General features: G+C 60.6%; 1 protein-coding gene across 4 annotated transcripts; it reads right to left on the bottom strand.

Moving 5' to 3' along the window:
- Positions 1-13,515: 13,515 nt before the first annotated feature.
- Rps6ka4 (ribosomal protein S6 kinase A4) lies at positions 13,516-23,995 on the bottom strand. Of its 4 annotated transcripts, none has more exons than XM_005333486.5 (17): positions 23,836-23,995; positions 23,677-23,748; positions 22,775-22,993; positions 22,569-22,684; positions 21,894-22,001; positions 21,587-21,667; positions 21,391-21,494; positions 21,137-21,287; positions 18,463-18,627; positions 16,845-16,973; positions 16,523-16,656; positions 16,329-16,422; positions 15,706-15,879; positions 15,436-15,630; positions 14,936-15,095; positions 14,581-14,744; positions 13,516-14,365 (listed from the first exon to the last, which is right to left on the bottom strand). In XM_005333486.5, exons 1-17 carry the CDS (start codon positions 23,888-23,890, stop codon positions 14,171-14,173), a joined length of 2,316 nt encoding a protein of 771 aa, XP_005333543.2. In that variant the 5' UTR covers positions 23,891-23,995; the 3' UTR covers positions 13,516-14,170. The 4 variants fall into 4 exon arrangements, with proteins under 4 accessions (XP_005333543.2, XP_021587476.2, XP_077901877.1 ...); XM_021731801.3 differs by having other exon boundaries at positions 23,723-23,748; positions 23,836-23,970; XM_078045751.1 differs by lacking the exon at positions 22,775-22,993.
- Between the last annotated feature and the right edge of the window lie 795 nt (positions 23,996-24,790).

Consider the following 24,790-nt stretch of genomic DNA (forward strand, 5'->3'; position numbering starts at 1 on the left):
CACTGAGCCACACCCGCAGTCCTGACAGGCCCTGTGGGACCCTGACCATGTCACCCAGCGGTTCCGCTCCCCGGTATACACCCGCGAGAAATGACAGCCCTCATCCACACAAAGACTTGTGCATGATTGCTCCTAGCGACATTATTAGTAATGAACTAGAAAGTAGGAGACGGCCCGCAGTTGGTGGGCTGTTGACAGATGAATTAACCTGGAATGTTCTTCCACCACCCCAAGGAGCGAAGAGTCGCCAGGCAGGCGCTGATCCTGAAGACGTCCCGTAAGTCGCAGAAGCCAGTCGCTGAAGGACCTTTCTGGGCAAGATCGTGATCCCAGGGACTGAACCCAGGGGCGCCCTACCACGGAGTCACATCCCCAGCCCTTTTTATTTTGAGACAGGGTCTTGCAAAGTTGCCCAGGCTGGCCTTGAATTTGGGATCCTCCTGCCTCGGCCTCCCGAGCAGCTGGGATTATAGGGTCTGGGTCCACCTTCCCGGTCTCCCCCCAGGCCCCGGGTCATGGCAGGAGGAAGGCTCCCGGGTTGGATGGATGACAGGTTCTTTGGAAGCAGAAATCATCCAGGAGGAGGTGACCTAGAGGGTCTGCCTCGGTCCATTTTGTGTTGCTGTGACAAAGTACTTGAGGCTGTGATCTATGAAGAACACTCTATTTGGCTCATGGGTCTAGAGGCTGGGAAGCCCGGAACATCTGGAGCCTCCTTGCCTCCTGACACGACCGAGCGTCACATGGTGGGACAAAGGCAGCGGGCTAGCTGGGGTTTCTCTTCCTCTTCTTATAAAGCCACCAGCGCCACTGACCGAGGATTCTGAGATGTCCTAAATTAAGTCACAGAACGAGGGAAGAGGGCAGCCCTTGAACCCCCAGCTCCAGGCTGAATCAACACAGAGAAGCCCCGCTCTGCGTCCCCTTCCCCAGCCTCCCTCCCAGGGCTTGGCCACTGGTGCCGCCCGCCCCGCCCACAGCGAGGGGCTCAGCGCACAGGATTCACGCTTCCCCTCCACAGTTTCATCAGAAAGAGTGCCGGGCCCTCAGGGCTGCAGGACGCTTTTCCACCGCCGTCTGTCCACGCTGCTGGTGGTCTGAGGAGCTTGCCCCGGGACCGGTCCTGCACCTCCGGGCTGGCAGCGGCACAACTCGACAAACCCTTTGTTTTCAGAGTCTCCAGTCGGACTTCCCACGGTCCCGGCGCCCGCCCCCGTGACCTCCTCTGATTCCATCACTTGCCCCACCTCCAGGTACCATCAACAAATGGATTTGGGGACTAAATCCCCAAAACATGGCATCTGGGGGACCACCTTCCAACCTCCGCAGGCCCCACCCTGCAGTGACATCGAGAGACGGGGTCTTTGGAGGACGGGCCTCCCTGGTCCCCAGTGGTGCCCAGCCACCTGGAGGCCACGCTCAGGACCCTCCCCAGAAAAGAAATCAGGGCCTAGACCTGGGACAGGACTCCCGAGGTTGTCCATCATTCAGTGAGGGGCAGAGACCACCCAGGAGGGGAGGGTCACCGTGCACACCATGTTTCGTGACACGGAAAGACAACGTGATCTCCCTCCTACCCGACGGGGTCTCCCTGGTGACCCAGGCTGCCCTGGAACCTGGGCTCCAGAGACCCTCCTGCCTCAGCCTCCTGAGCCGCCGGGTCTAGGTACAGGAGCTCGCGCTGTGCGTGGGGAAAGGGGATTCTGAATGCTGCACCACACAGAGACAATAAAGGCTCGACGTGATGGAGGTGTTAATCACCGTGATCTGATAATTGCAGAGAGGATAAATGTCTCAAAACAGCACATTGCCCTCCATCAATCTGTGCAATTTAAAAATAAAATGCCAGACTGAGTCCCCCCGCCCCCGCAGGGAAGGGGAGGAGCCAGGGGCCAGCCCAGGTCTCAGTGGCTCAGGATGGGGCTAGGCCAAGGCTCCGGGGTCCACCCAACGTTGGCTGGAGCCTCCGCTGGGGCCTGCCTGGTCCTCCGTTGTCTCTGCTCTAAGTGGCACTCCAGTGGGACCCGCCAGGGAGGGCCCCTTTAAGGCTTAAAGAGGACGATACCCGCCAGGTGCTCCCGGCCAGCGGCCAGCATGTGGACACCAGGTCCTCAACCCCTGGCTCCTCCTGGGGCCCCCATCCACTCTGAGCACTCGGTGGCTGGCCTCCCGATTCAGGAGACGCTGCCCGGGACCCGTGGCTGCTGTGGATTCGCTGAAGGAATCCCATCGGCCCTCAGCTGGGGGGTGGCCTCCTTGACAGGGGGCTGTTCCCCAAGAATGTCCAGCCACAGCAGGTCCCCAGGCAGGTTCGGGGACATTCCACAGGTGCTCGCAGGCAGGCTGGGGACCGGTACCCGGTGGGTGTACCCCTGCGGCTCTCCTGAGGGACCTGGACACTCTGGGGCTTGGTGAGTGTCCGGGAGGCAGCCAGCGGATGGCACCGTGCTTTGACAGCACAGCTGTGGCCACCTTGGAAACACAGAGGCCCCACCTCGTGGGTAATGGCCTCACCATCTGGCGGGGCGGCGGCTGCCTGTCCTGCCCCCTGGGGGTCCGCACACCGCACGGGCCTCCCTCCTGGGGGAACGGTGGCAAGACTCAGGCCTGGGCTGTGCGTGGCCAAGCCACCGCCTCCTCCTGGGGACCCGCTTTTTGTTACCCTGTGTCTCCATTGAGGCCGCCAGGGCCCAGAGCCGTAGGGTCCTCTGCTCCCTCTGCTGAACCAAAGATGCCTTCCCGTTCTTGCCCTGGCTCTCACGGCCCCTCGGAAGCTGCAGAGGTCCTGGTATCCCCCCTGACCTGTTGTCACATCTGAAGAATGACGAGGTACAGGGAACGAGGTGGTGAAGGGAGGTGCTGCCTGGATTCAGCAAAGTCCGGCCACAGGGAGGACTTCAGGTTTGGTGGAATCCAGCAGCTCTGCTGCATCTTCAGAACTTGATTTCCTCCCTCTCTGTCATCCACAGATTCAGCTAGACCCCAAGGGACATTCCCTCAGGGTCACAGGTAGCTGCCACCTGTTTCCAAGGCTATGTGCGTCTGTGTCCGAGGCCAGCAGAGTGAGCGTGTCCCCCAGTATTCCATACATTCACAAATTTGACCCAGGAGTGACCGAGAATGCGCTGGAGAAACAGTGGATATTGCAAGAAAATCTGGAGTTTTTAAGCAAATGTAAATGGGAGGATTTGGAGGCTGCTCCGCCAACCCTCATCCCAGATCAAAGCCCTGGGCCTGAGCCAGGCTAACACCAGCCTTCAAATATGTGGGCTCAACAGGGCCATCTTCCCTCAGGGCTGATGGCTGCAGAGGGGGGGTGCTGACAGAGACCCTGGGTCATGCACCATTGCTTGTCACCGTCCCAGGCCACCGCAGAGTCTCCGCTGTGAACGGGGTTGAGATCTCTCGCCTCACGCCCCAGACGGCTCTTTGTAACTGTGGAGGAGCCTCCCGTTCCCCTTCTGATCCCCAAGGCAGGTGTCACATCTGGATTGTGACCACTGGTTTGGCAAAGGGATATTTCTGGGAACTCGGTCCCTTGAAAGACGGTGGTCCAGAGAGCTGTGAAACTGAGGGAGAAGCTTTGCTTTTTTACAAAAGAAGGAAGGAAGGAAAGGGGGAGGGAGGGAAGGAGGAGGGAGGGAGGGAGGAGGGAGGGAGGGAAGGAGGAAGGAGGGAGAGAGGGAGGAAGGAAGGAGGGAGGGAAGGAGGAGGGAGGGAAGGAGGAGGGAGGGAAGGAGGAGGGAGGGAGGAGAAGGAAGGAGGGAGGAGGGAGGAGGGAGGGAGGGAAGGAGGAGGGAGGGAAGGAGGAGGGAGGGAAGGAAGAGGGAGGGAGGAGAAGGAAGGAGGGAGGAGGGAGGAGGGAGGGAGGGAAGGAGGAGGGAGGGAAGGAGGAGGGAGGAGGGAAGGAGGAGGGAGGGAGGGAGGGAGGAGGAGGAAGGAGGGGGAGGAAGGAGGGAGGAGGGAGGAAGGAGGAGGAGGGAAGGAAGAGGGAGGGAGGAGAAGGAAGGAGGGAGGAGGGAGGAGGGAGGAGGGAAGGAGGGAGGAGGGAAGGGAGGGAGGAGGGAGGAAGGAGGAGGGAGGGAAGGAAGAGGGAGGGAGGAGAAGGAAGGAGGGAGGAGGGAGGAGGGAGGGGAGGGAAGGAGGAGGGAGGGAAGGAGGAGGGAGGAGGGAAGGAGGAGGAGGAGGGAGGGAGGAGGGAAGGAGGGAGGAGGGAGGGAAGGAGGAGGGAGGGAGGAGGAGGAAGGAGGGAGGAGGGAAGGAGGGAGGAGGGAGGAGGGAAGGAGGGAGGAGGGAGGGAGGGAGGAGGGAAGGAGGGAGGAGGGAGGGAAGGAGGAGGAGAGGGAGGAGGAGGAAGGAGGGAGGAGGGAAGGAGGGAGGAGGGAGGAGGGAAGGAGGGAGGGAGGGAAGGAGGAGGGAGGGAGGAAGGAGGAGGGAGGAGAAGGAGGAAGGAGGAGGGAAGGAGGGAGGGAGGGAGGGAAGGAGGGAGGAGGAGAGGATGGGGAGGGAGGAGGAGGGGAGGAGGGAGGAGGGAGGGAGGAGGGAGGAGGGAGGAGGGAGGAGGAGGAAGGAGGGAGGGAGGGAGGGAGGAGGGAGGAGGAAGGAGGGAGGAGGAGGAGGGAGGGAGGGAAGAGGGAGAGAAGGGGAGGGAGGAGGGAAGGAGGAGGGAGGAGGGAGGAGGAGGAAGGAGGGAGGAGGGAAGGAGGGAAGGAGGGAGAGGGAGGAGGGAAGCTGGCTGTACTTGCCTTTAGATGCACCCGGCCAGATTGCTGTTCAATAAGCAAACGCAGATCAGACTGAGAATGCAGAGTGAGCTACAAGATGGGCATTGAGGGCCATGAACTTGAACTTGGGGTGTTTATGGAGCAGTTGCTGAGTGCAGCGCTTCGTGGGTGGCCCTCTGCAGGGGAGGGCTGGGGATTTACGATGTTAATTAAGCTCATCCGATGCCAGCTCCCGGGTAACCTGAGTGTCCTACTTGGCCATCGGGCGCAGCTGAGGGCTCCAGCTACACAGCCAAGGTTCTGGCACCCGGGCCGCCACACCAGCCAGCCCTGCACCAGCACCCAGGGACCCCGGGGCCCTCTGGAGCGGCTCACGGTGCTCCGTACAGGTCCAGCGGCTCCGCCTGGCCGCACCTCCCTGCAGCCTCTACTGGGCCACCCTCGGGGACAGCAGCCTTGGGTGGCAGGCCCTGGAAGGTCCAGGTGAGGCTGGGCTGGGGCAGAAGCAAAGGTCTGCGTCCTCTCCATGGCTGCACTGTCCACTGTCACCCAGGCCTGGAGGGCCGCTGCCCGAGCCCAGAGGCTCACCACCCCTCCTAGAAACAGCTCCGCAGGACAGGCCCCAGCCTCCCCCCGCAGCACCCTCTCGGCCACCCTGGCCTCCTCTCCTCCTCCCTGGGCACCTCTGCACCCGGCCTAGGAGGAGAAACCCGCGTGGGCGTCCCTTCCCGCAAATGGGACTGAGCCCATACCAGGCCCTGCCCTAAAGAGCAGCGTGAGAGTCCACTTTCTGCTGCTGTAACACAATACCTGAGCCCGGGCTCACAGAGCACATAGAGTTCTTCCTTGCAGTTCTGGATGCTGGGAAATCCCAGGGTGGGGCGCCAGGTCCCGCGAGGGCCTCCCTGCGGCATCCTCCCCAGGTGGGGGCATCACGTGGAGGCAGAAAGAGGACGGGAGGGGGCTGAGCTCACAGCACACCCACTCTCAAGATGGCCAGCCCACGTCCTCAGCCCTTTTTCTTATTTTTCATTTGAGTCAGGGTCTTGCCGAGTTGCTTTAGGGCCTCACTGAGTTGCTGAGGCTGGGTTTGAACTTGCCGTCCTCCCGCCTCAGCCTCCCAGTCTGGGCCACCTCGCCCAGCAACCTGGTCACCTCCCAAGGCCCCACCTCTGTTCCGTGACAATAGCAATTAAGTTCCACCTGAGTTTTGGAGCCAGGGCAAGCAGGCTCTCCTCCCAGCAGGCACTTCAGGGACACAGGCTTCCTCCTGATCAAACTTCTTATTCATCAACAGATAAGAAATGAGGCATCCCAGGACTCAAAACCCTTTGCCATCACTTAAAAATTACACAAATTATAGAGAAGCAAAATAAGTGGCTGGAACCCAATGGAGGCTGTTTTTATCTCATGTAAAAAGGAAGTCTAGGGGCAACCAATGGGGATTAATACAGCAGCTGCTTGGCCATCAGTGAGCCAAGCTCCTTCTTTCTTGTTCCTCATCATCATTGACATGAAGATTCCATCCTTGAGGTCACCTCATCTTCCCAAAATAGCTACTGTAGCTCCAGACATCACATCCATGTTCCAGGCAGCAGGAGTAAGAAGGAACAAGGGCAAAAAAAGACATGCCTTCCAGCTGAGTCAGGCCTCCTTTGAAGAGCTTTCCCAGAAACACCACCCGGTAACTTTTGCTCACATCTCATTGGCCTCTTTCTGAGAAACCAGGGAATGTGGTGTTATAAAAGCTCCTTGACACACCCAGCTCTATAGGTTTTCTGTTGCTCAGGGAGACGGGGTGGGGTCCTTGGTCCCAGGTGTCCTTGGCCCACTTTGTACCTGAAGTTTGGCACCTTCTTGTGACCTTCGCCTCAGCCAGTCTTCTCTGACAGCCCCCTGCTTCCCCTTTGTATTTCCTTTGGTCCTTTTCTGTTGGTAAAGCCAGACTCTTCCGCTCAGCTCACGGACACACTGGCTCTGTTATGAAGGGTTGGAGAATAAAAATAGAATAAACGATTCAGCTCGGCTCAGACGCGCAGCCTGTGATCCCAGCTACTCGGGAGGCTAAGACAGGAGGATCACAAGTTCGAAGTCAGCCTCAGCAATTTAACAAGACCTGTCTCAAAATAAACAGGGCCAGGGAACTACCTCAGGGGTAAAGCATCCCTGGGCTTAGTAGAAAGAAAGGAAAGGGGGGAGGGGAGAGAAAGAGAGAAGGAAAGAAAGAAGCAAGAGAGTTAGGGGGAGGGAGAGAGGGAGGGAGGGAGGGGAAAGGAAAGGGAAAGAAAGAACCAATTACTATCTTCAAATTAAATTGGCTGCAATTTCATCCTTTGATGGAGGTATTAAAACAGCAGCTGAGTGATGCTCGGCTGGTGGTCCCCTGAGACCGCAGGGTCTTCTATGCCTTCCAGAGCTTGCCCCTCCTGGCCCATCTGTGTGTTGTTTCCCCTCCAAAGGATTTACTTCTGGTTGTTCCAGAACAGCCTTCACACCCCGGTCCCCAGTTGTTGACCTAATGGAAAGCTGGGCTAGGATGAGGGACAGGGCAGCTGATCTGGCCCGACGTCCCCCCATGGAGAGGCTCTGTTCGAGGCGCCTCAGGCTCTGGAGTTGGGGCGAGGCCCAGGCCCACACCTGAGGGAGGAGCCCGGGCAGGCAGGGGGCTGGGGGCAGCAGGAAGTCAGGTCACAGCGTGGGGCCGGTCCAGGGCCTTCTGTGACTTGGGACCACCCACCTCTGCGGGTGTCTTCCACCCGTGAAACAAGGACAACCCATAGCGACGCCCGCGGCCTGGGCCTGGCGCCTGCCCTCTAGCACAGCCATGCCAACCGTCAGGGTCACCGTGATCTGTCTGACACGGTGGTGACAGTGTGACTCTGTGACTCGGTCCCCCCCCGGCCCCGGCCGCGCACAGCGAGGCCCATCCGCGGGCTCAGCACCCGCTGTCCTTGCCGGGACTGAGGGGCCATCGGAACAGTGCTCCCTCCCTCCAGGCTCCAGGCACTTTCCCTGGACTGAGCTGCCAGCGGGGCCAGGGGCCAAGGGGGGGAGGCCTGCCTCCCTGCTCCTGGGCCGTCCCCCTCCCTCCCTGCCCGAGCCTGCCCAGGGCCTGCAGGGACCTCTGAAGACACAGAGGCCCCGTGAGGGGCAGCAGACGGCCTTCCCCCCTCAGCCCTGCCCCCGCAGCGCTGACCTCTCAGGCTCCTGGGTAAGCCGCCTCCTTGTCTGGCCATCCCACACGGGGCACAGAGAGGTTCAGAACTTGCCCAAGGTTGCCCAGCTGAGCACTGGTGGAGCCAAGCTCTGCTGAGCTCTGGGACTCCTATCCTCTTCCGGCTGAGGGCCCTTTCTCAGGGGGAATCTTGCATTCCCCGACCCACAGAGGTGCTCATTCATTCACTCATGGAACACTCACTGAGCACCTGCCACAGACCAGGTGTGACGTGGCACCCAGGGACGTGGTGAGTGATGGGGACAGTCCTGCCCCTCCCCCACGCTCACAGCCTGGAGGAGGAAGAAACTGACCACCACACAGGACCACCACCCGGGGCGGCTGCTTGGGTGGACCTGCCCTGCTGCCGGAGCCCAGGGTCTCCCGGGCTGCTCTGGGGATCCGGGAAGTGCCTGGAGAAGCCGCTCCCAGCGGAGCCTGAGGAAGGCCCAGCAGCAGCCTGGCCCAGACAAGGAACCGCGTGCCCCGCTCAGGGACCAGGTGTGCAGTGCCAGCACCCGGAACAGGGGGCTGGACACAGTGAGGAGCTGGGAGGGCCTGGGCGGCCGGGAAGGCGTGGCCTGTGCTCCCTTTTGACTCTCTGGCTCCCAAGGGGCGGGGCGTGGTGCCAGGGCCACCTGATGTGCCCAGCAGGCAGGACCAGCATGGACAGTCCTCCAGGGTCCCAGTGGCCCCTCTCAGTCAGAGGGGGAGGGCCAGTGACACAGGCAGCAGCAGCGTACACCACGTCCAGAATGTCCCCTCACCCTCCCTCGTCCCGTCCCCACTGGATGGCAATGCCAGGTGGCCCTGGGAGTACCACTGGACGCACCTGTCCCTCTGCCTGCCGCCACCCCAGGCCCCTCCCTCCCGCAGCCTGGCCCTGCCCAGCGTCTCCCTCCTACCCCCCACACTGTGACCAGCCCCCCATAAGGACCCTCTCCTGAGAGGAGCCCCCAGAGGCTGGGAGGAACCCCCACCATGGCCTTCACGCCCCGTGCGCCTGACCACTCTCTGGGCCATTGACCCGGGTTTGCCCTTCGCATCCCCTTCCCTCTCTCCACCTGCCACCCAGAGCCGCGGCAAGGACCAGAGCCAGGGAGCAACAGGGGCCTGGGGCCTCTCAAGAAGGGGACCATGGGGTCCCGCCCGTGTCCTCTGCCCCAAGCCAGCAGATAGCTTGAAGGCTGGGGCAGGGCTGGGGCCTCCCAGCCCCCGGGCTCTGTCCTGCAGGGTCCTGCCTCGATGGCGGGCAGGCAGGTGGGCTTCTGCCCTGGCCAGCTCGGGCCCGCCCAGGGCCCTCCTGGAAGACGCTCCAGCCGCTGGGGCTTCAGGGAGGAGGGTTGGCCCCACAAGCAGGCCAGGGCTCCCGGCTGACCCAGGCCCCACGGGCAGCCTCGGCCACTCCTGCCCCCCAGGCCCGCTGCCCCCTCCCGCAGCCCCTTCTCCCCTCTCAGGAGTCGGCTTCCCCACCGGCCCTTGTCCTCACCCCAGCCACAGTCAGCGGCTGCCTGCCCACGCCCACCCCTGCAGCCCCAGGCCCACCCCCTTGGGTGCAAGGTCACTGTCCTGGGGGGGGGGTCTGAATCCCACGACCCCCAGCCCAGCCTGGGGCTGGGGCAGGGGAAGGAGCCCGGAGAATAAAGGGTTTGTTGCGAAGCTTCGGGGCCACTGCACTCCCTGGTGGGGGAGGGGGCACCCACCACCACCCACGCACGCACCCTCTTACACACTCACAAGTGCACATACTCTACGTTTGGATTTTTTTGGGGGGTGCTGAAATAGAACCCAGGGGTGCTCTACCACCAAGCGACACCCCAGCCCTTTTTATCTCGTTTTAAGACAGGGTCTCCCTAAGTTCCTGAGGCTGGCCTCAAACTTGTAGGTCCCCGCTCTTACCCTTCCCCTCTCATGGCCACCGGGGCCCAGCCACACACCGGGGCCCAGCCGCACCAGGGCAGGGAGGGCTCCTGGGCACAGCAACCTCCCGGAGAGTGGCCAGAGGAAGAGCCGGGCAGAGGCACCACCTCACTTTAAAGGAGACAGCGCTCCTTGGACCTCGCCCATGTGACTGCAAGTCACAGAAAATGGCAGGGATTTTCTGAAGACCCTTGGAGCTAATTCACCCAAAGCCCTCCAAAGCTGCACGCAGGGGCATATCCTCTAGCCCATTAATTCCACTTCCAGGAAATGTGTCCCGAGGAAATATCTGGACAGGTGAGTAAAGAGGCGGATCCGAGGATGCCCGCTGCAGCACCAGGGAGAAGAGCCAGGAAGGGAGGGGTCCGCAGACAGACGCCGCACACAGACGCGGGATGGCTGCGGGAAAACTGCAAAATGTCATCATTGACATCGAGAGATGATCACAGTCGATTGCTGAGTTTGAGACGGGCTGGGAGACTCCACCTATGGATGCCATTTCAGTTAAAATCGGTATTGACAAAGAGAAATCTGAAAGCGCACACGTCAAAATGTCAAGGGACAAAGATCATCTATGGGGAGAAAGCCAGATGATTTTTCATTTTCCTCTCTTTTGTATTTTTCTGACAAATACAAAATCAGTCAATTAAGGTTCAATTCATGTGGGGTGTGTGTGTGTGTGTGTGTGTGTGTGTGTGTGTGTCTGGAGATGGAACTCAAGGTGTCCCGTAGGCCAGACGAGGGCTCTTCCACTGAGCCCCGTCCCAGTCCCTGTGGACTACACTGCAAGGCCACATGGGACTGCTGGCACTAGCTGCTTCTAGGAACAGGGAACTGGTGGCTGAGGGTCAGGACACTGGGCAGTTTTTCTCTGTGCATTCTTTGGGTTTCGAATCACATCAACTTCTTTTCTTTTCACGGATATACATTAAATTTACATTTTGTGGGCTGGGGATATAGCTCAGTTGCTAGAGTGCTTGCCTCCAGGCACAAGGCCCTGGGTTCCATCTCCAGCACCACAAAAATTAATTAATTAATTAATTAATTAAATTCACCTTTTGAAACAAAAGAAAAACATTTCAGGGCATCTTTGATACCTTACAACTTCCATTTCTGTGCAGCAGAGTCTCAAATAGCTAGAGGCATGAGGGAGATGCATGAAGGACAGCACCAGTGTGAGCGATAGGGAGGAGTGGGGACTGTGGTCCGCTGGAAAGCAGAGGCCCGTCTCTGGTGCAGCGTGATTCTGCTGGGGCTGATTAGATCACACAGGAAGGCTGCCCGGGCTGCCAGTCCTTGGGGTTGATCAATAAAAGCCACCCAAACTTCCCTGTGCATGCGCTTATCATAAACCACACACTGCCTACCCCGGAAACACAAGCCTCTGCTGCCTGGGACAGGCCTGTCTGCAAGTCCTTCATTAGTGCAGAATATTCTTATTTAGAGCCCCTCGGAACACTAGGAGAAGACCTTGCCCTGGATTAAACAGTGGCTGCCCCAAGGCACAGTCTAAAACCCCGGGCCCCTGACTTCAGTTCTAACCCTAATTAGTTAACGTGGCTCAAAGGGACCCCGAGGTTTACGGGGCTCCTGGTCTTTCTCAGGACATCGGCATCTTAAGGGAGCAAGAGGAGAAATCAGGGCCCAATGCAGGAGGTGAGTTCGCCCAACTCTTCTGGAAAGGACGGCCTCCGTGTAAGGCTGGGCCGGTGAGAAGCCCAAGTGGAGGAGAAGCCGGAGTCCCAGCTGGGTGTGGAGCACTGGCCGAGGGAACGCGAGGTTCCATTCCCAGCAAAAGTGGGAGAGGAGGAGGGCGGAAGGAAGAGGGGAGCGCGATCGCTGGCCTGTGCCCACCCGAGCCCTCCAGGTTCACACCCCGGCCAGCCTGGAGCCCGACACACCCATCTGCAGGATCCCAGCCACACGGAGTCAAGGCAAGGTTCAGTCAAGGCTGACTGGTCCCTTGGAGTCCTGCTCTGCCCTCTTAGCCAGCTCCCTCCTCAGGGCCACCTCCCAGTTACTTCACCTTCGAAATGAAGCTGAGGCCCCCTTTCACGGAGTGGCTGTGAATGACAGGGGGGGAGAGGTGAAGAAGTTGCAGGTGAGAGACGGCTCTACTCTTCCAACAGGCAAAGAACTTAAATGGCTACACCTGGTGCTCATGAGCGAGTGGGGGGACATGGGACGTTTTCATGCCCTTAAATGCGACTGCCCTGTACAGTGCGAGGGGGGCTTCTGCACATCGCAAGACTCCCTAAATCCCAACGCACCCTCTGGGTGCTGAGCGCCTGCACTCACAGCTGTTAGTACTGGAGTTCCTCCCGATGACAGATGGGGAGGCCCAGGGCTATGAGGTGACCTGCTCATGTGGCACTCAGGAGTGCCAGAACTCAGGAGTCAGAATTCGAGACGTCTCCCCTCCCCTCCTCCTGGAAGCCTGGTCCCAGGTCCCTCCCTGCCTTCTCAGATCCACAGGATGGGACTTGGCTGGGTACCCCGCGACCCCCAACGGATCCACTTCCACAGAGCGCCACCTGCCCATCAGCCAGCAGCGGTTGCTCCTGAGGTCCCCCTGGCTTTGCCCTGACTTTGGCACCTCTGGGGCCCCAGCTCGGATCCTCTAGTCTCCAGGTACCTTTTTGTCCAAGCAGCAAATCTCAGGCCCAAAGAGGAAGCCCCCCCACCCCACCACCCCCCACCCACCCCACCCCACCCCACCCACCCCACCCCACCCGACCACCCCACCACCCCACCCCACCTCACCCACCCCCCACCCCCACCCCCCACCCCACCCTCGTGAAATGGTCCCAGGAGGTCGCTAAGTGGGGAGGAGCCACGGGGAGACAAACTGGGGTGCTATCCAGACAGGCCCTGGGGTGCGGGCCGGCAGGACAGCTGCATTATATGGACAAAAGACCCTGACCTGGGACACCAGCAAAGGTGCTCAGGCCACCATTGCCCTGGGGCCACAAGGGCCAGCAAGGGTCACCCAGCAAGGAGTCCCAGAACTCCCTGAGAGGGAACCATGTTTTGACGCTGTGGTCACTGTAAGATCCAGACTGGCTCAACCGACCTCCCCTCAGCCCACCCATTCAGTCAGCTTCTCAAGCGGAAGGCCACCGTCCAGCTCTAACAGCCAATTAGCACATGGCATCTCTGGCCAAAGTGATTGGCTCACGGTAGGCACGTGACCTAAAGGAGATCCAATCAGAGCCCAGGTTGAAACTTCCTAGGGGAATCCAAGCCCTGAAATCCGGTGATCAGGCGATCTAGGCTGCTTTTCAATCATAGACTCTGGAGCACCTGGCACCCCTCGAAGGGCCACAAGGAGAGTCCTTCAGTCCAGAGCATCTCTAAGGACTGAATGAAGAGGTGGGACTGGGAAAGAGAGTCCTGATCACGTTTTTTATTCTGGATCAGGCCTCACCTGAAGTTACAGTTAAAGGAGCCTAAGAATGCCTGTGTGCTGCTTAAGCAAGTTTAGGTTCGGTTTTCTATTACCTACAACCAAGAGAATCCTAAATACCTGGCAGAGCTGTACAGGTACCCAAGATGAAAGTCGGCGTTGCTGTTCATAAGATCTGCCTGTCGCTCCCACCCACCCCCAGGTCCTACACCCTGTCCCAGGAACAAACACAGGCACAGGTGCCACACACAGCACTGGGTGGACTTTTATTTTAAAGTCAAAGGCACAGCCTGGATGGGCTGAGGCAGTGACGGTGGATGCCCAGCCCACACGGCCCCACCCTCGGCCAGGAGCAGCTGTGCCAAAGGGGAAAGGGTGGGTGAGAAAGGGGCCTCCCCTCTAAGGGTCGCCTACCTCCTTCCTTAGCCCCAATAGGGGAGAAGCAGGTGAAGTGAGGCAGAAATACTTCAGGGGGCCCCAGGGTCTCTCCCTCAATCCCCCCAACACAGGTCTTTGGTGGACATAATTGCACAGACAGTCCATAAAGTGACAGCTTGAGGAGTGTCCCCTCCCAGAAGCCACGCCTCAAGGGAGAACAGGGAGGGGTCCCAGTTTCTCGCCGGTGACCACCCAGCGTGTAGGAGCAGCCCCTGGGCGGGACCTCCCGCCAGGTGAGGCAGTGTCTGGGAGAGGGCGGCGACACGCACTCCCGGCAGCCCCTCCTTCCCTGCATCCCTAACTCTATCTGGTAAGACATAAAAAATTCTCTGCTTATAAAAATACTTCTGCTCTGTCTGGGAGTGGGGTGCGGAGAGTGAGGAAGGGGCGATTCCCGGGGACGGGGTGGAGCTGCTGGCCGAAGCCAGGTCCCAGCTCCTCCGGGGAAGGGGTCACAGTGGTGTGGGGCTAGGGGGGGGGCAGGGGGCCGTTGGCTCGGCGGGAGGCTCCCTTGGCGGCAGGGGCCCGGCCCGGGGCGGCAGGCGCGGGGGAGCCGCGGCGGGAGGCGGCTGCGCTCCGCAGCTTCTGCTTGCGCCGCTTGGCGAGGGGCGCGTTCTCCACGCTCTTCAGGAAGAAGCCCTCCCGCTTGCCGCGATTGAACGCCTGGCGGGAAGGCAGGGTGAGGCCGGATCCCAGCTGGCCCTCCCCCTACCAGGTCTTGGCCTGCAGGCCCTCACCCCAGCCTCCCAAAGGTGAGGACCCCAAAGGGCCCGAGGCCAGGCTTGGTTGACCCGGCCTTTCCAGGCTCCCGCTCCGCCGCCTCCCCCACCACCCCACCCAGATCGAGGCTCCGCCCACCCCGCCGGCCCCGCCCTTACCATGAAGGTGGCGTTGAGCCCCGAGCGCACCGCTGGCCCAGAGGACTCCAGCACGTCCGGCGTCCGCAGTGGGGGCGAGGAGCGCGCGCTGCCGTCCTGCAGCCAAGAGCTACCCCGCAGCCCCTCGAGCTTCAGCCGCTTGGCGGGGTCCACAGTCAGCAGCCCTGGAGGAGGGACAGGGAAGTGTGAAAAAGGGGTCATGTGGAGGCTGCACCCAGAGATCCAAACAGCCCCACTCTCCTCCTTATCCATCCCCCAACGAGGACACCGGACCCAGTGACCATGGCTGCCCCAGAATAAGTAACCGTATGACCTCCCCGTCCCCAACCATGGATCGCGACCTCCAGCTCCGCACCTCGGACCAGCTCCTTGGCTTCCTCTGACACGCCCTGCCAGGCCTCCCCGTCCAGGGAGAAGCGCCCCTCGCGGATCTTGCACATGATTTCGGCTGCCTGGCTCTGCCCGCCCTGGCCTGAGGCCCCCTGGAAGGGCACCTGCCCCGACAGCATCATGTACTAGGAGAAGGTGGGCGCGGGTAGAGTGAGACCTTGCAGGCTGCAGGGCCCAGGCTGACCCCTAAGCCCACCCGCAGAACCATTCGCCTCTACCCTGGGGTGACTCCTGAGACCCTAGCATGATGAACCCTGATTTCTACCCCTAGTACACGGATGCCTCAACCCCAACTTCACAGCGACGCCCTGTGTTTAGGAAGACCCCCGATCTCAGTCTTAGATGCAAACCAGCCATCCCCACTAAAACGACCTGGTCCCCCGCCTCGTGTTACTCCCCAATCAGGAAGACCTCCAACCCAGGCTTGGGCCAACCTGAAACCTTCTTGGGGACCACGATTCCTACCAGAATGACGCCCAGGCTCCAAAGGTCGCAGGACTCGTCGTAACCTTGCTGCGCCAGCAGCTCGGGGGCCGCATACTGCAGCGTGAAGCAGGGCGTCTGCATGGGCCCGGCGGGGCTCTGCGGCCGCAGTCGCGCGAACCCGAAGTCGATGATCTTCACCGGCGCCCCGGGCGAGTCATCCGCGTACAGGATGTTCTATAGGGACAGCGGCCCGCGGTCAGAGGCGGCCTCGCGCGCCCACCCCTGCCCAGCGCCAGGTCCCTCGCCCACCTCGGGCTTGAGGTCGCGGTGCACCACGCCCGCCTCCTCGTGCATGAAGCTCACGGCTGACACGAGGCTGCGCAGGATCTGGCTCGCCTCCGACTCGCTGAAGTGCCGCTTCTTGCGGATGTGCTCCAGCAGCTCCCCGCCCCGCAGCAGCTCCAGGACCAGGTATGTGTGCAGCTGCGGGTGGCGCGGAGGGCCACGGTCACCACGCCTCCACTGACGGAACCCAGCCAGGCGCACACAGCGGCCAGGCCCGTCCCCAGTCCTCCGACCCCTCATGTTCCAGCCCTGACCTTAATACCACCCGCAAGAGCCACGCATAGGCCTCACCTCCAGTCCTCGGATTCCATCCCTCCCAGGACCCGCTTCTTTGGCCACTTTAAAGCCCCGCCCCCGTAAATCCTAACACCTTACACGCCCTCCGCAAAGTCGGTCTCCTAGGCCATCCTCCGGCCCGCCCTACAGTCCTCGGGACTACTGCCCTCAAATCCCTCCTCTGGGCCTCCTGGGTCCCCCCAGGACCCCAAGGACACCACATCCAATCCTACGCCCCGCCCATGGCCCTCAGGCCCCTCCTCCTGATCTCTTGGCGTCCCTGCAGTCCACCTCAGCCTGGAAGCAGTCACCTGGTCGTGATGAACCTCATGCAGATTCACCACGTTGGGGTGCGACTGGCACAGCTTCAGGGCGGCCACTTCGCGCTGCGTGTTTGCCTCAAGCCTGGGGAATGGAGTAGGCGCGATTAGAGTGGCCCTCTGGGATTAGAGTGGCCCTCTACCAGCCCCGCCACCCAGGCCAACTGGCTGGGGGTCGCTCCCACCTGCGACTGAGGATCTTGACTGCAAACTCCTGACCGCTCTGGCGCTGGCGGCAGCGACGACACACAGAGAAGCTGCCCTGACCCAGAGCCGGCTCCCGAAGGTCCAGCTCGTACTGCTGGAAGAAGGGCGAGTCCTGGAGGCAAAGGGGGCGCATCAGAGGCCCACCCTGGAGACCCATGGCCACACCACACCACGACCCACCTCAAAAAGGCTCAGGACCTCATCAAAGACACTGGGGACGCCTGGTGCACCCAGGCCGGACTCTGCAGCCCAGACCCCCCACACCCAAAGTTAGTATTTCCCCAGCCCAGCCCAGCCCACCTGCATCATGGCACTCCTGGCCACCGCTGCCCGGCCAGGCCGGTCTCCAGCGCTGGGGGCTTCCAGCGCGTCAATCATCACAGCATTGTTGTGGTCAAACAGGATGGATGGCGCCACGAAAGAGTATCCCTGCAAGGCGCGTCAGGGGCACATAGGCATGGGGGTCAGGGGTGCGGCTGAGGAACCCTGGAAAGCCTAGGCCAGAGGGTGGGGGAGGCAGAAGGAAGACCTGGGCAAAGGGACTGTGGGGGACGTCCCCATTGCATCCTGGTGCAGAGGGGATGGTGGACACATTCTGTTCCACCTGGCTTCATAATGGCTTGGGGCCCTGTCAGTCCCCCACCAGTCTCTGACCCCACCTTCCTCAACACAATGAGGTCCCTCCCAAAGTACCTGGCACGTGCCAGTGACCAAAAGCATGAAAGCACTGTGGCCTGACATCCTACACATCATACAACGCTACTGAGGGGGGAAAAAATCCTTCCCTTTCAAACCAGAATTTGGCCCCCTTGGCAAGGTAGGGCCACCGAGGACGTGCGGAGAGAAGCCAGAGTTAATTCTTTGGCTTTCCTGGGGCCCCATGTGCCAGCAAATCCAGAGAGTTTCAAGGGTAACTTTGTGCGCTGCTCTCCCCTGAAAACCTAGCCCCACTGTGCACTGTAATGCAAGCTGCTCAGAGGCAGAACTTCCCTCTGTTAGGTTCACTGATACATCCCGGGTGCCCAGATGAGTGCCTGGCACGCTGCAGGTATTCCATACACATTTCTGAATTGTTACATAAATGAATGGAAATTAACCGACAATTAACAAAAACCAACTTTCTCATCAGACTGGGACAGTGCAGTGAGGGGCATTGGAGCAGAGTTGTCAATCCTGGAGTTTCATACAGGGACGGTCATGACCCATCCGTCCTTGATACTGGTCTATTCTTATTGATTACGTATGGACCGTCTTACAGGCCGGGCATGAGAGCTGGGCCTAGGGACACAAGGACTGAACACACAGTCCCACCTCTTGGGGGCATCGGGACCAGTCGCGATACAACAGGTCAAACTGCCCAGTAGAAGGTGCCATCTGCAGAGGGCTGGTGCACAGGGAAAGGGTGACCCTGGGGGCCTGGTGAGTGGTGGAGGAGGAGTCGCTGAATGGGGGCTTGCCTGGGGACTACTGTGGCAGGACACTGCAGGTAGAGGGAACAGCGTGCGCAAAGACACAGAGGTGCATCCTGGAGCCTCTGGGCACTTGAGCGGTGCCCCCAACGCATGGGGGGGGGGTGTGCTAGTGAAGAGCAAGCTGCACAGTGACAGGGGCCTGCAGAGCCACGTGATAAATGTGGCACCTCCTGGATGCCCACGTAAGCACGTGAGTAATTCAAAAACAGTATTTTTTTTATAACGAGGGGATGATGGACTAGAAGGGAAATTAACACAAAGTTTAAACCGGGAGCCATCAAACAAGTGCCCTGCTGCACTGTCTCCATAACCGACAGCCCCAGGCGTCTGTAAGTGGGGAGGCCTGGAGGAGGGGCTGCGTCCTGACCGGGACCCGGGGCCTGTGTGGTGCCCACAGTCGGCCAGGGCAGGGGCAGACCGAAGCTCCCTCCTCTTCTGAGTCTCACCTGAAAGATTCGAGGGTCCCCAGCCGGGGGGCTGCCAGCGGGTGAGTAGACAGGCTCCAGCCGAGTAAATTCCTCAGCGAAGTTGCCCACATCCAGCTCTGAGCGGATCTGGGGCCGGAATGGGGCCGGGATCTTCCTGGCAGCCAGAGCAGCCCAGTCTAGACCCTGGGGAAAAGGAATCATCAGAGATTGGGGTCCAAGGCAGGTACTGGAGACCCCACTTCACTGGAGTCACCCCCATGGGCAGCTCCCCAACAAGGCAAGGGCCTACCTGGCCTCTGGGACGGGCAGCTGTTCTACCTAGCTCCCAGCTCCCAGCTCCCTCCCTCTGGTAACAGAGCCCCTATTCCCCTCCGAGAACCGCCCTCCATCACACTTCAGCGGTTCTGGAGCTGGAAACAGAGTTGTCATGACAAATAAGTAAATCTATCCTACTGGGAGGAGGTGGGTCTGGAAATGCTGAGGGGCAGGACCCTCCTGAGGCTTAATGACGCAGTCTCCATGCAGAAAAGCAGAACCAGGAAGTTTCAGCACCTGTAACCAGCCTGGCCTGAAGCCAGACCCCTTTTCTTTGGACTTTTCACGCATTGGAGTATAAATATGCCCTTTGGGGTGTAAGCTAATGTGGAGGAATCTGTTAATTGCCTGTCCAATATCTACTCTCCCTGTCTTTCTTAGCACTGAAGTCACAATTTTACTCCAGGAGAAAATGTACAGAACTAAAATACAACATTTCACCCTCTCTTGTTGTTAGGGATGCCCCAAACACTTATAAGCAAAAATTGCCAGGTAGGAGTGCAGGGAAAGATCCTCAGGAAGGAAAGGGGAGCCGGGCATGGTGGTGCACACCGATAAGCCCAGCGGTTTGGGAGGCTGAGACAAGAGGATCACAAGTTCAAGCCCAGCCTCAGCAACTTCACGAGTTTAACCTAGCAAGACCCTGTCTCAAAAATAAATAAATAAAAATAAAAAGGGCTGAGGGTGCAGCTCAGTGGTCCAGCATCCCTGGGTTCAAGAGCTTCAGCAGCCAGCCTGGGCCACGAAGCAACCCTCAGGTTGGAGGCTTCGTGCTATGAAGAAGAGAACCAAAAGAAGAGCTTAGATTCCTGAAGACACCTTGGCACCATGGAGACACCACGCACCCGTGGCTTGCCAACCTCTGCACTTCTTTCGTGTGAGAACAAAGCTAAAGAAAGCACTGACTTTTTAGGTCACTGTCCATCCTGATCTCTGGTGCTAGCAGCCAATTCTGTCCCAGTGGACGCCACCATTCTGAGTTGGACTTTGATCAATGGCAGACAAGAGGCTTGAAGGCCCCCATTCTGCCATCAGGGAGCTGAGCACTGCTGTCACCAGAAAGACTGTGCAGAGGGCAGAAGGAAGGGAGCCCTCCTTCCAAGCTTTGGGCCCGAAGACCTGGGGGCCCTCTGCAGCTTGGCTCGTCAGCCGCTCCCAGACCCATCAGGCACCAGCCGGCTTCAGGAATTTATGACCTTCTTCTTCTTCTTTGAAGCGCTGGGGATTGAACCCAGGAACGCTCTTCCACGGAAGTACGTCCCCAGCCCTTTTTATTTTATTTTGAGACAGGGTCTTGCTGAGTTTCCTCGGCCAGCTGCAAGCTGGCCATCCTCTTGCCACAGGGCTGGAAGAGTTCACTGACGGAAACTGACCCTGCTGTCCCCTCCTCTTCCCCACCCCCACCCCCGAACTTCACCTCCGAGCATCTCAGGACCACCCTCTAGGCTGGCACGGCTAGGAAGGTCCAGGGTCAGCATTCACAGTACGGGTGGCAGAGTCCCTGGCCACCGTGAGGCTCCAGAGTGGGTGGCCCTGTGACCACGTCAGATAAGAGGCAAATCGGATCCCACATGTAAAAGAAGACTGTGGCAGCCGAGACACGGGCATTGAGGGCCACTGGCCCTGGGTTTGAATCTGGCTCCATCACTGCCTGGTTTGGTGGCACCGGGCCAATGACTGAACTTCTCTGAACCTCAGCTTCTGCGTGTGGAAAGATGGGGACCCTCAGAGGGTTCCAAAAGGAACAGGAAACCGTGTCAGCAAAGGGCCGCCCTGCCAGGGGCGTTCGCTGGCACAGGGTTCTGGCAGGCGAAGCCAGGGCCACGTGCAGTGCCTGAGTCAAGCAGGTCTCACGAGGCAGAGTTCACTGTGCGCCACTCTCTAACGTGCATGTGCTCTTGACAAGGGAACAAGAGCCCACGTGGCCTGATCCACGGTCCACCTGAGATACAGGCACAAGGACCAGTAGCAACAAAGAGCAGAACACCTGTGTGGATGCTGTCAGTCCTGAGTGTCACTCGCAGTCCCCGTCTGGGCCATAAGAGACCCATCCACAGCAGGGATCTGCTCCCAACTCCCCACCATTCCCGCGCCATCCTGGGCAGGACACCAGCCCTCTGTGGCTCTGTCCTCTGAAAGCACTGGCCAGTCCATTCCCAGGTGCGACTGTGATGAGCCTGGTGTTCCTCCCTCCTGGAACACACCTGCCCAGCTTCTGGGGAAACGGCGTGGGCCCAGCCCCTAACACGCACACCGGCCTTGTCCATCTGAGGGTTTCGGGGTAAAGTAGATCTGGCCCCGCTCAGACTGTCCCTCCAGGGTCCCCCCATCCAGAGCAGCAGCCTGGCCTGGGAATGTACAGGGTCAGAAGCCTCACCTGGAAGAAGGGATGGTTCTTGACCTCCTGTGCCCCCTGGGGACCCGCACCCAATCGCTTCTTAGGGTCCTTGCACAGCAGCCGCTGCAGCAGGTCCTGCGCCACGGGCCCAATCCGGGGGGGGAAGGGAGGGGAGCACTTCAGGATCCGTCTGGGAGGATGGGTGGGGCGTCAGGGGCAGCGAGCCCCCCCCACAGCCCAGCCCAGGCAGGCCCTGCAGCCCCTCGGCCGCCCCCCGCCACCAGCCCACTCACCGGGACACCTCGGCCTGCGTGTTCCTCTCGCCCTCCAGTGTGAAGGGCGAGGCACCCGTCAGCAGCTCGAAGAGCAGGATGCCCAGGCTCCACCAGTCCACCGCCTGCCGAGGCGGGGCAGGGGTGAGGGTGGTGAGGGCCTGTGGGCTCCCACCTCACGCCCCGCCACTACCTCCCCAGCCTCCCACCAACCCACCTTGCCATGCCCCGTCTTGCTACGAATGATCTCCGGGGCCATGTATTCGATGGTGCCACAGAAGGAGAAGGTCCGCTCTTTCTAGAAGACCAAGAGGACCCATGCGTTCATCCACTCCTCTCTCGCTCCCCAGTGGCCTCCAAGGCTCAGAGCAGGACTTGCTCAACTTGCAAGGCCGAAGGGTGAAATGGGGGAAACTCCTGGGTCTGTTGACTCTTCACCCCCAGAATGCAGACAGGGAACAGGAAGAGACGGGCAGGGAAAGGCCTGAATGAGGGAAGCTCAGCGGAGACTACAGCCCGCTCACCTCTTCCGTCAGGAACTCTTTGCTCAGGCCGAAGTCCGTGAGGACGATGTGGCCCTCGGAATCCAGCAGCACATTCTCCAGCTTCAGGTCTCGGTAGATGATGCCCAGCTGGCGGGAGCAAGAGGGGAATCAGGCTCCCTCCACAAGACCCTCCCCGGCTCCTACCGCTGGTCTGGTCTCTGCACCAGGTCCCCTGCTCAGAGTAAGGAGAGCCCCAGAGAAGATCATCCACCTGCCAAGGCATCTCTAGGGCAAGAATGGGCCCAGGGTGCGGCTGCACCATTAGATTAAAAAGAAGCCACTGAAGATCAAAGGAAATCAAGGAGTGAGGGGGCGCAGGACAGGCTCTGAGGTCCCCAAGAAAGGAGGCCGTGTGAAGAGCCCAGGCCTCAGGAGACAAGTCAAAAGTCTCCGTTTGAGGAAGTTCTTGAAGGCAGCCCGGAGTTCCTGGTGAGAGGAAAGCCCCTTCCAGGAGGCACCAGCGGAGGGGACCCCACCAAGCAGCACTGAGGCTTCCTGCCAGGAGGCCTGGGGAAGCAGCTCTGGTCCCCACCAAGGCCACCACCCCACCCCCCGGAAGCCCAGGGTGTGAAATGAGACTGCCTCTTTGGAGGCCCCTCATTCAACCAGACCCAGTTCCTATGGCAGCAGCCGGGAAGCCGGGTTCTCACCCACCTTGTGCAGGTGTTCCAAAGCCAGCACGATCTCACCCCCATACACGCGCACCTCGGCCTCCTTGAAGTACTGGCGCTGGTAGAGGTGGGTGAACATCTCACCGCCACTCACGTAGTCTGAAGGTGCACTTGGTGGTTAGACTCGGCCCCCTCAGGTGGCCTCACCGGCCCCCATTCCCCCAAGTTGGCATGTGGCCGTGCCCTCACCCAGAATGAGGTGCAGCTTGGCATCGGTTTGGAAGGCGTAGTGCAGCGTGACCAGGAAGGGCGCCTGGCGCACCAGCTCCAACACAGAGCGCTCGGTGCGCGTGTGCTCCTGCGTCTTGGCGCGCTGTACCAGCGCCGCCTTCCGCAGCACCTTCATGGCATACAGCTTCCCCGCGTCGTGCCCGCCCGCCTTTCGCACCAGGAACACCTTCCCGTAGGCTGTGGGAGCAGCGAGTGGGTGGAGGGTGGGCTGTGAGTGGGAGGGCGGTGCAGACTGGTGGGAATGGGGGTGATGCCAACCCAGAAGGGTGTGCACGCTGCGGGTGAGAGACACGTGTGCCAAATGCTGGCAGCAGAGCCTTCTAAGGAAAAGGTGTGCACATCTCCGGAGGCTGCTCAGCAACACCGGAGAAGGGACATGCAAACCAGCCTGGGGCAAGAGCAACTCCAGGGGCTGGGGGTGGGGTGGGGCACATGCAAGCCTGCCAAGCTCAGAGGGATGGAAAGGGATGCAAATGGAGGAAGGGCAGCAGAGGTGTACTCCTGGCCAGAGGAGGGATGGCACACCAAGATAAGGAGTTTGCAAAATATGGGCCGGTGCTGTCACAGAGGGGAGGAGCTGTGCAAATCACTTGGGATGGGTGCATGATCCCAGGGAGGCTGGCGAGTGGCAGCAGGGGGCATGCACACGCAGGATCTTGCAGGGAGTAATGATGTCAACGTGGAGCGCCCTAGAAGTGGGCATGAAACCCTGGCACAGTAGGGTGGGGCTGGCAGGGAGAGCTGTGCCGGGAAAGGGTGGGGGGCCTTCCCGGTGGCCTGGCCCAGGCCCAGGCGGGAGTGCGGGCTGGAGGCACAAGGCACTATGCCTGGGGCACCTGCACGGTGGCCAGGGTCCTCACCTCCCGTGCCCAGCACCTTGAGCAGCTCGAAGTTCTCCACGCTCACCTTCTCCTCGTGTCCGGTCAGGTTGGCTGCGGGCACAGGGGGCGAATGAGCCCAGCTAGCCCCTGGCCCCTCATCGCCTGCCCAGGGCAGCCACCACCAGGCCCCGCACCCACCTTCAATGATCTGCAGTTCTACCGCGCAGCCCTCGTCCTCATCCTCGTCCCCCATGGCGGGCGGGTCGCTGGGGCCCGCGCGGCTGGGGCTCCGGGCGGCGCCGGTTACATGGCGGCTCCCGCCGGGGCGGGCGCTTCCTGGTGCCGCCTCCGGGGCCGAGCGGGCGCCGGCACCGCCTCCCGGCTCCCCGCCCCGCTCGGCCTAAGTCAGGCGGCTGGAACGTGACAGCGCAGGGCTGCGGGTGGGCAGCCAGCGGAGGTGGCCCTGTGTCCCCAGCCGGGGGCAGGCGCCAGGGCTGCGCGCTCTTGAGCCCCACTCGGGGAACTGAAATGGCCCAGTGTGGCTGCTGGGGCCTGGCCCCAAGCCAGGTGCTCATTCGGGATGCCCCCTGCAGCCAGTGGTGTCCAGAGCCCTGGAGGGGGCGGGTGCCCACACAACCTCCCTTCCACCAGCGCCAGCCCCGAGGGCAGACGAGCCACTGTCCAATTCTCTCCATACCCAGCAAGAGTGAGCCACTTAACAGGGGTCAACCCACCACCTCCACACCCTTTTTTTCTCTCAGTGCTGGGGATTGAACCCCAGGAAACTCAGCCACTGAAGTACATCTCCCACCCCCTTTATATTTTGTATCTTGAGACGGTTTCACGCATTTGCCCAGGGTGCACTTGAACTTGCCACCCTCCTGCCTCAGCCTTCTGGGTGGCTAGGGTTACAGGCCAGCAAGGATGCGCTCAGAAGCTTCCCTTTTGGTCACTCCTTGACTGTTTACCCGAGAGACAAGCAGGCCGAGGCCAGCTGCTGCCTCACAGCCTCAGAGAGCTCCTGTCCCCCCAGGGGTCCTCTGGCTCTGGATGCCAGGAAGGCCAAGAGAGTGTTGGAACTGGGCCTCAGGAAGGAATACCTGGCTGGGGCATGACTCACTGGCCAGCACTCACCTGGCAGGCACGGGCCCTG

This window comes from Ictidomys tridecemlineatus, chromosome 4, assembly GCF_052094955.1.
Source record: "Ictidomys tridecemlineatus isolate mIctTri1 chromosome 4, mIctTri1.hap1, whole genome shotgun sequence".
NCBI classification, from domain to species: Eukaryota; Metazoa; Chordata; class Mammalia; order Rodentia; family Sciuridae; genus Ictidomys; species Ictidomys tridecemlineatus.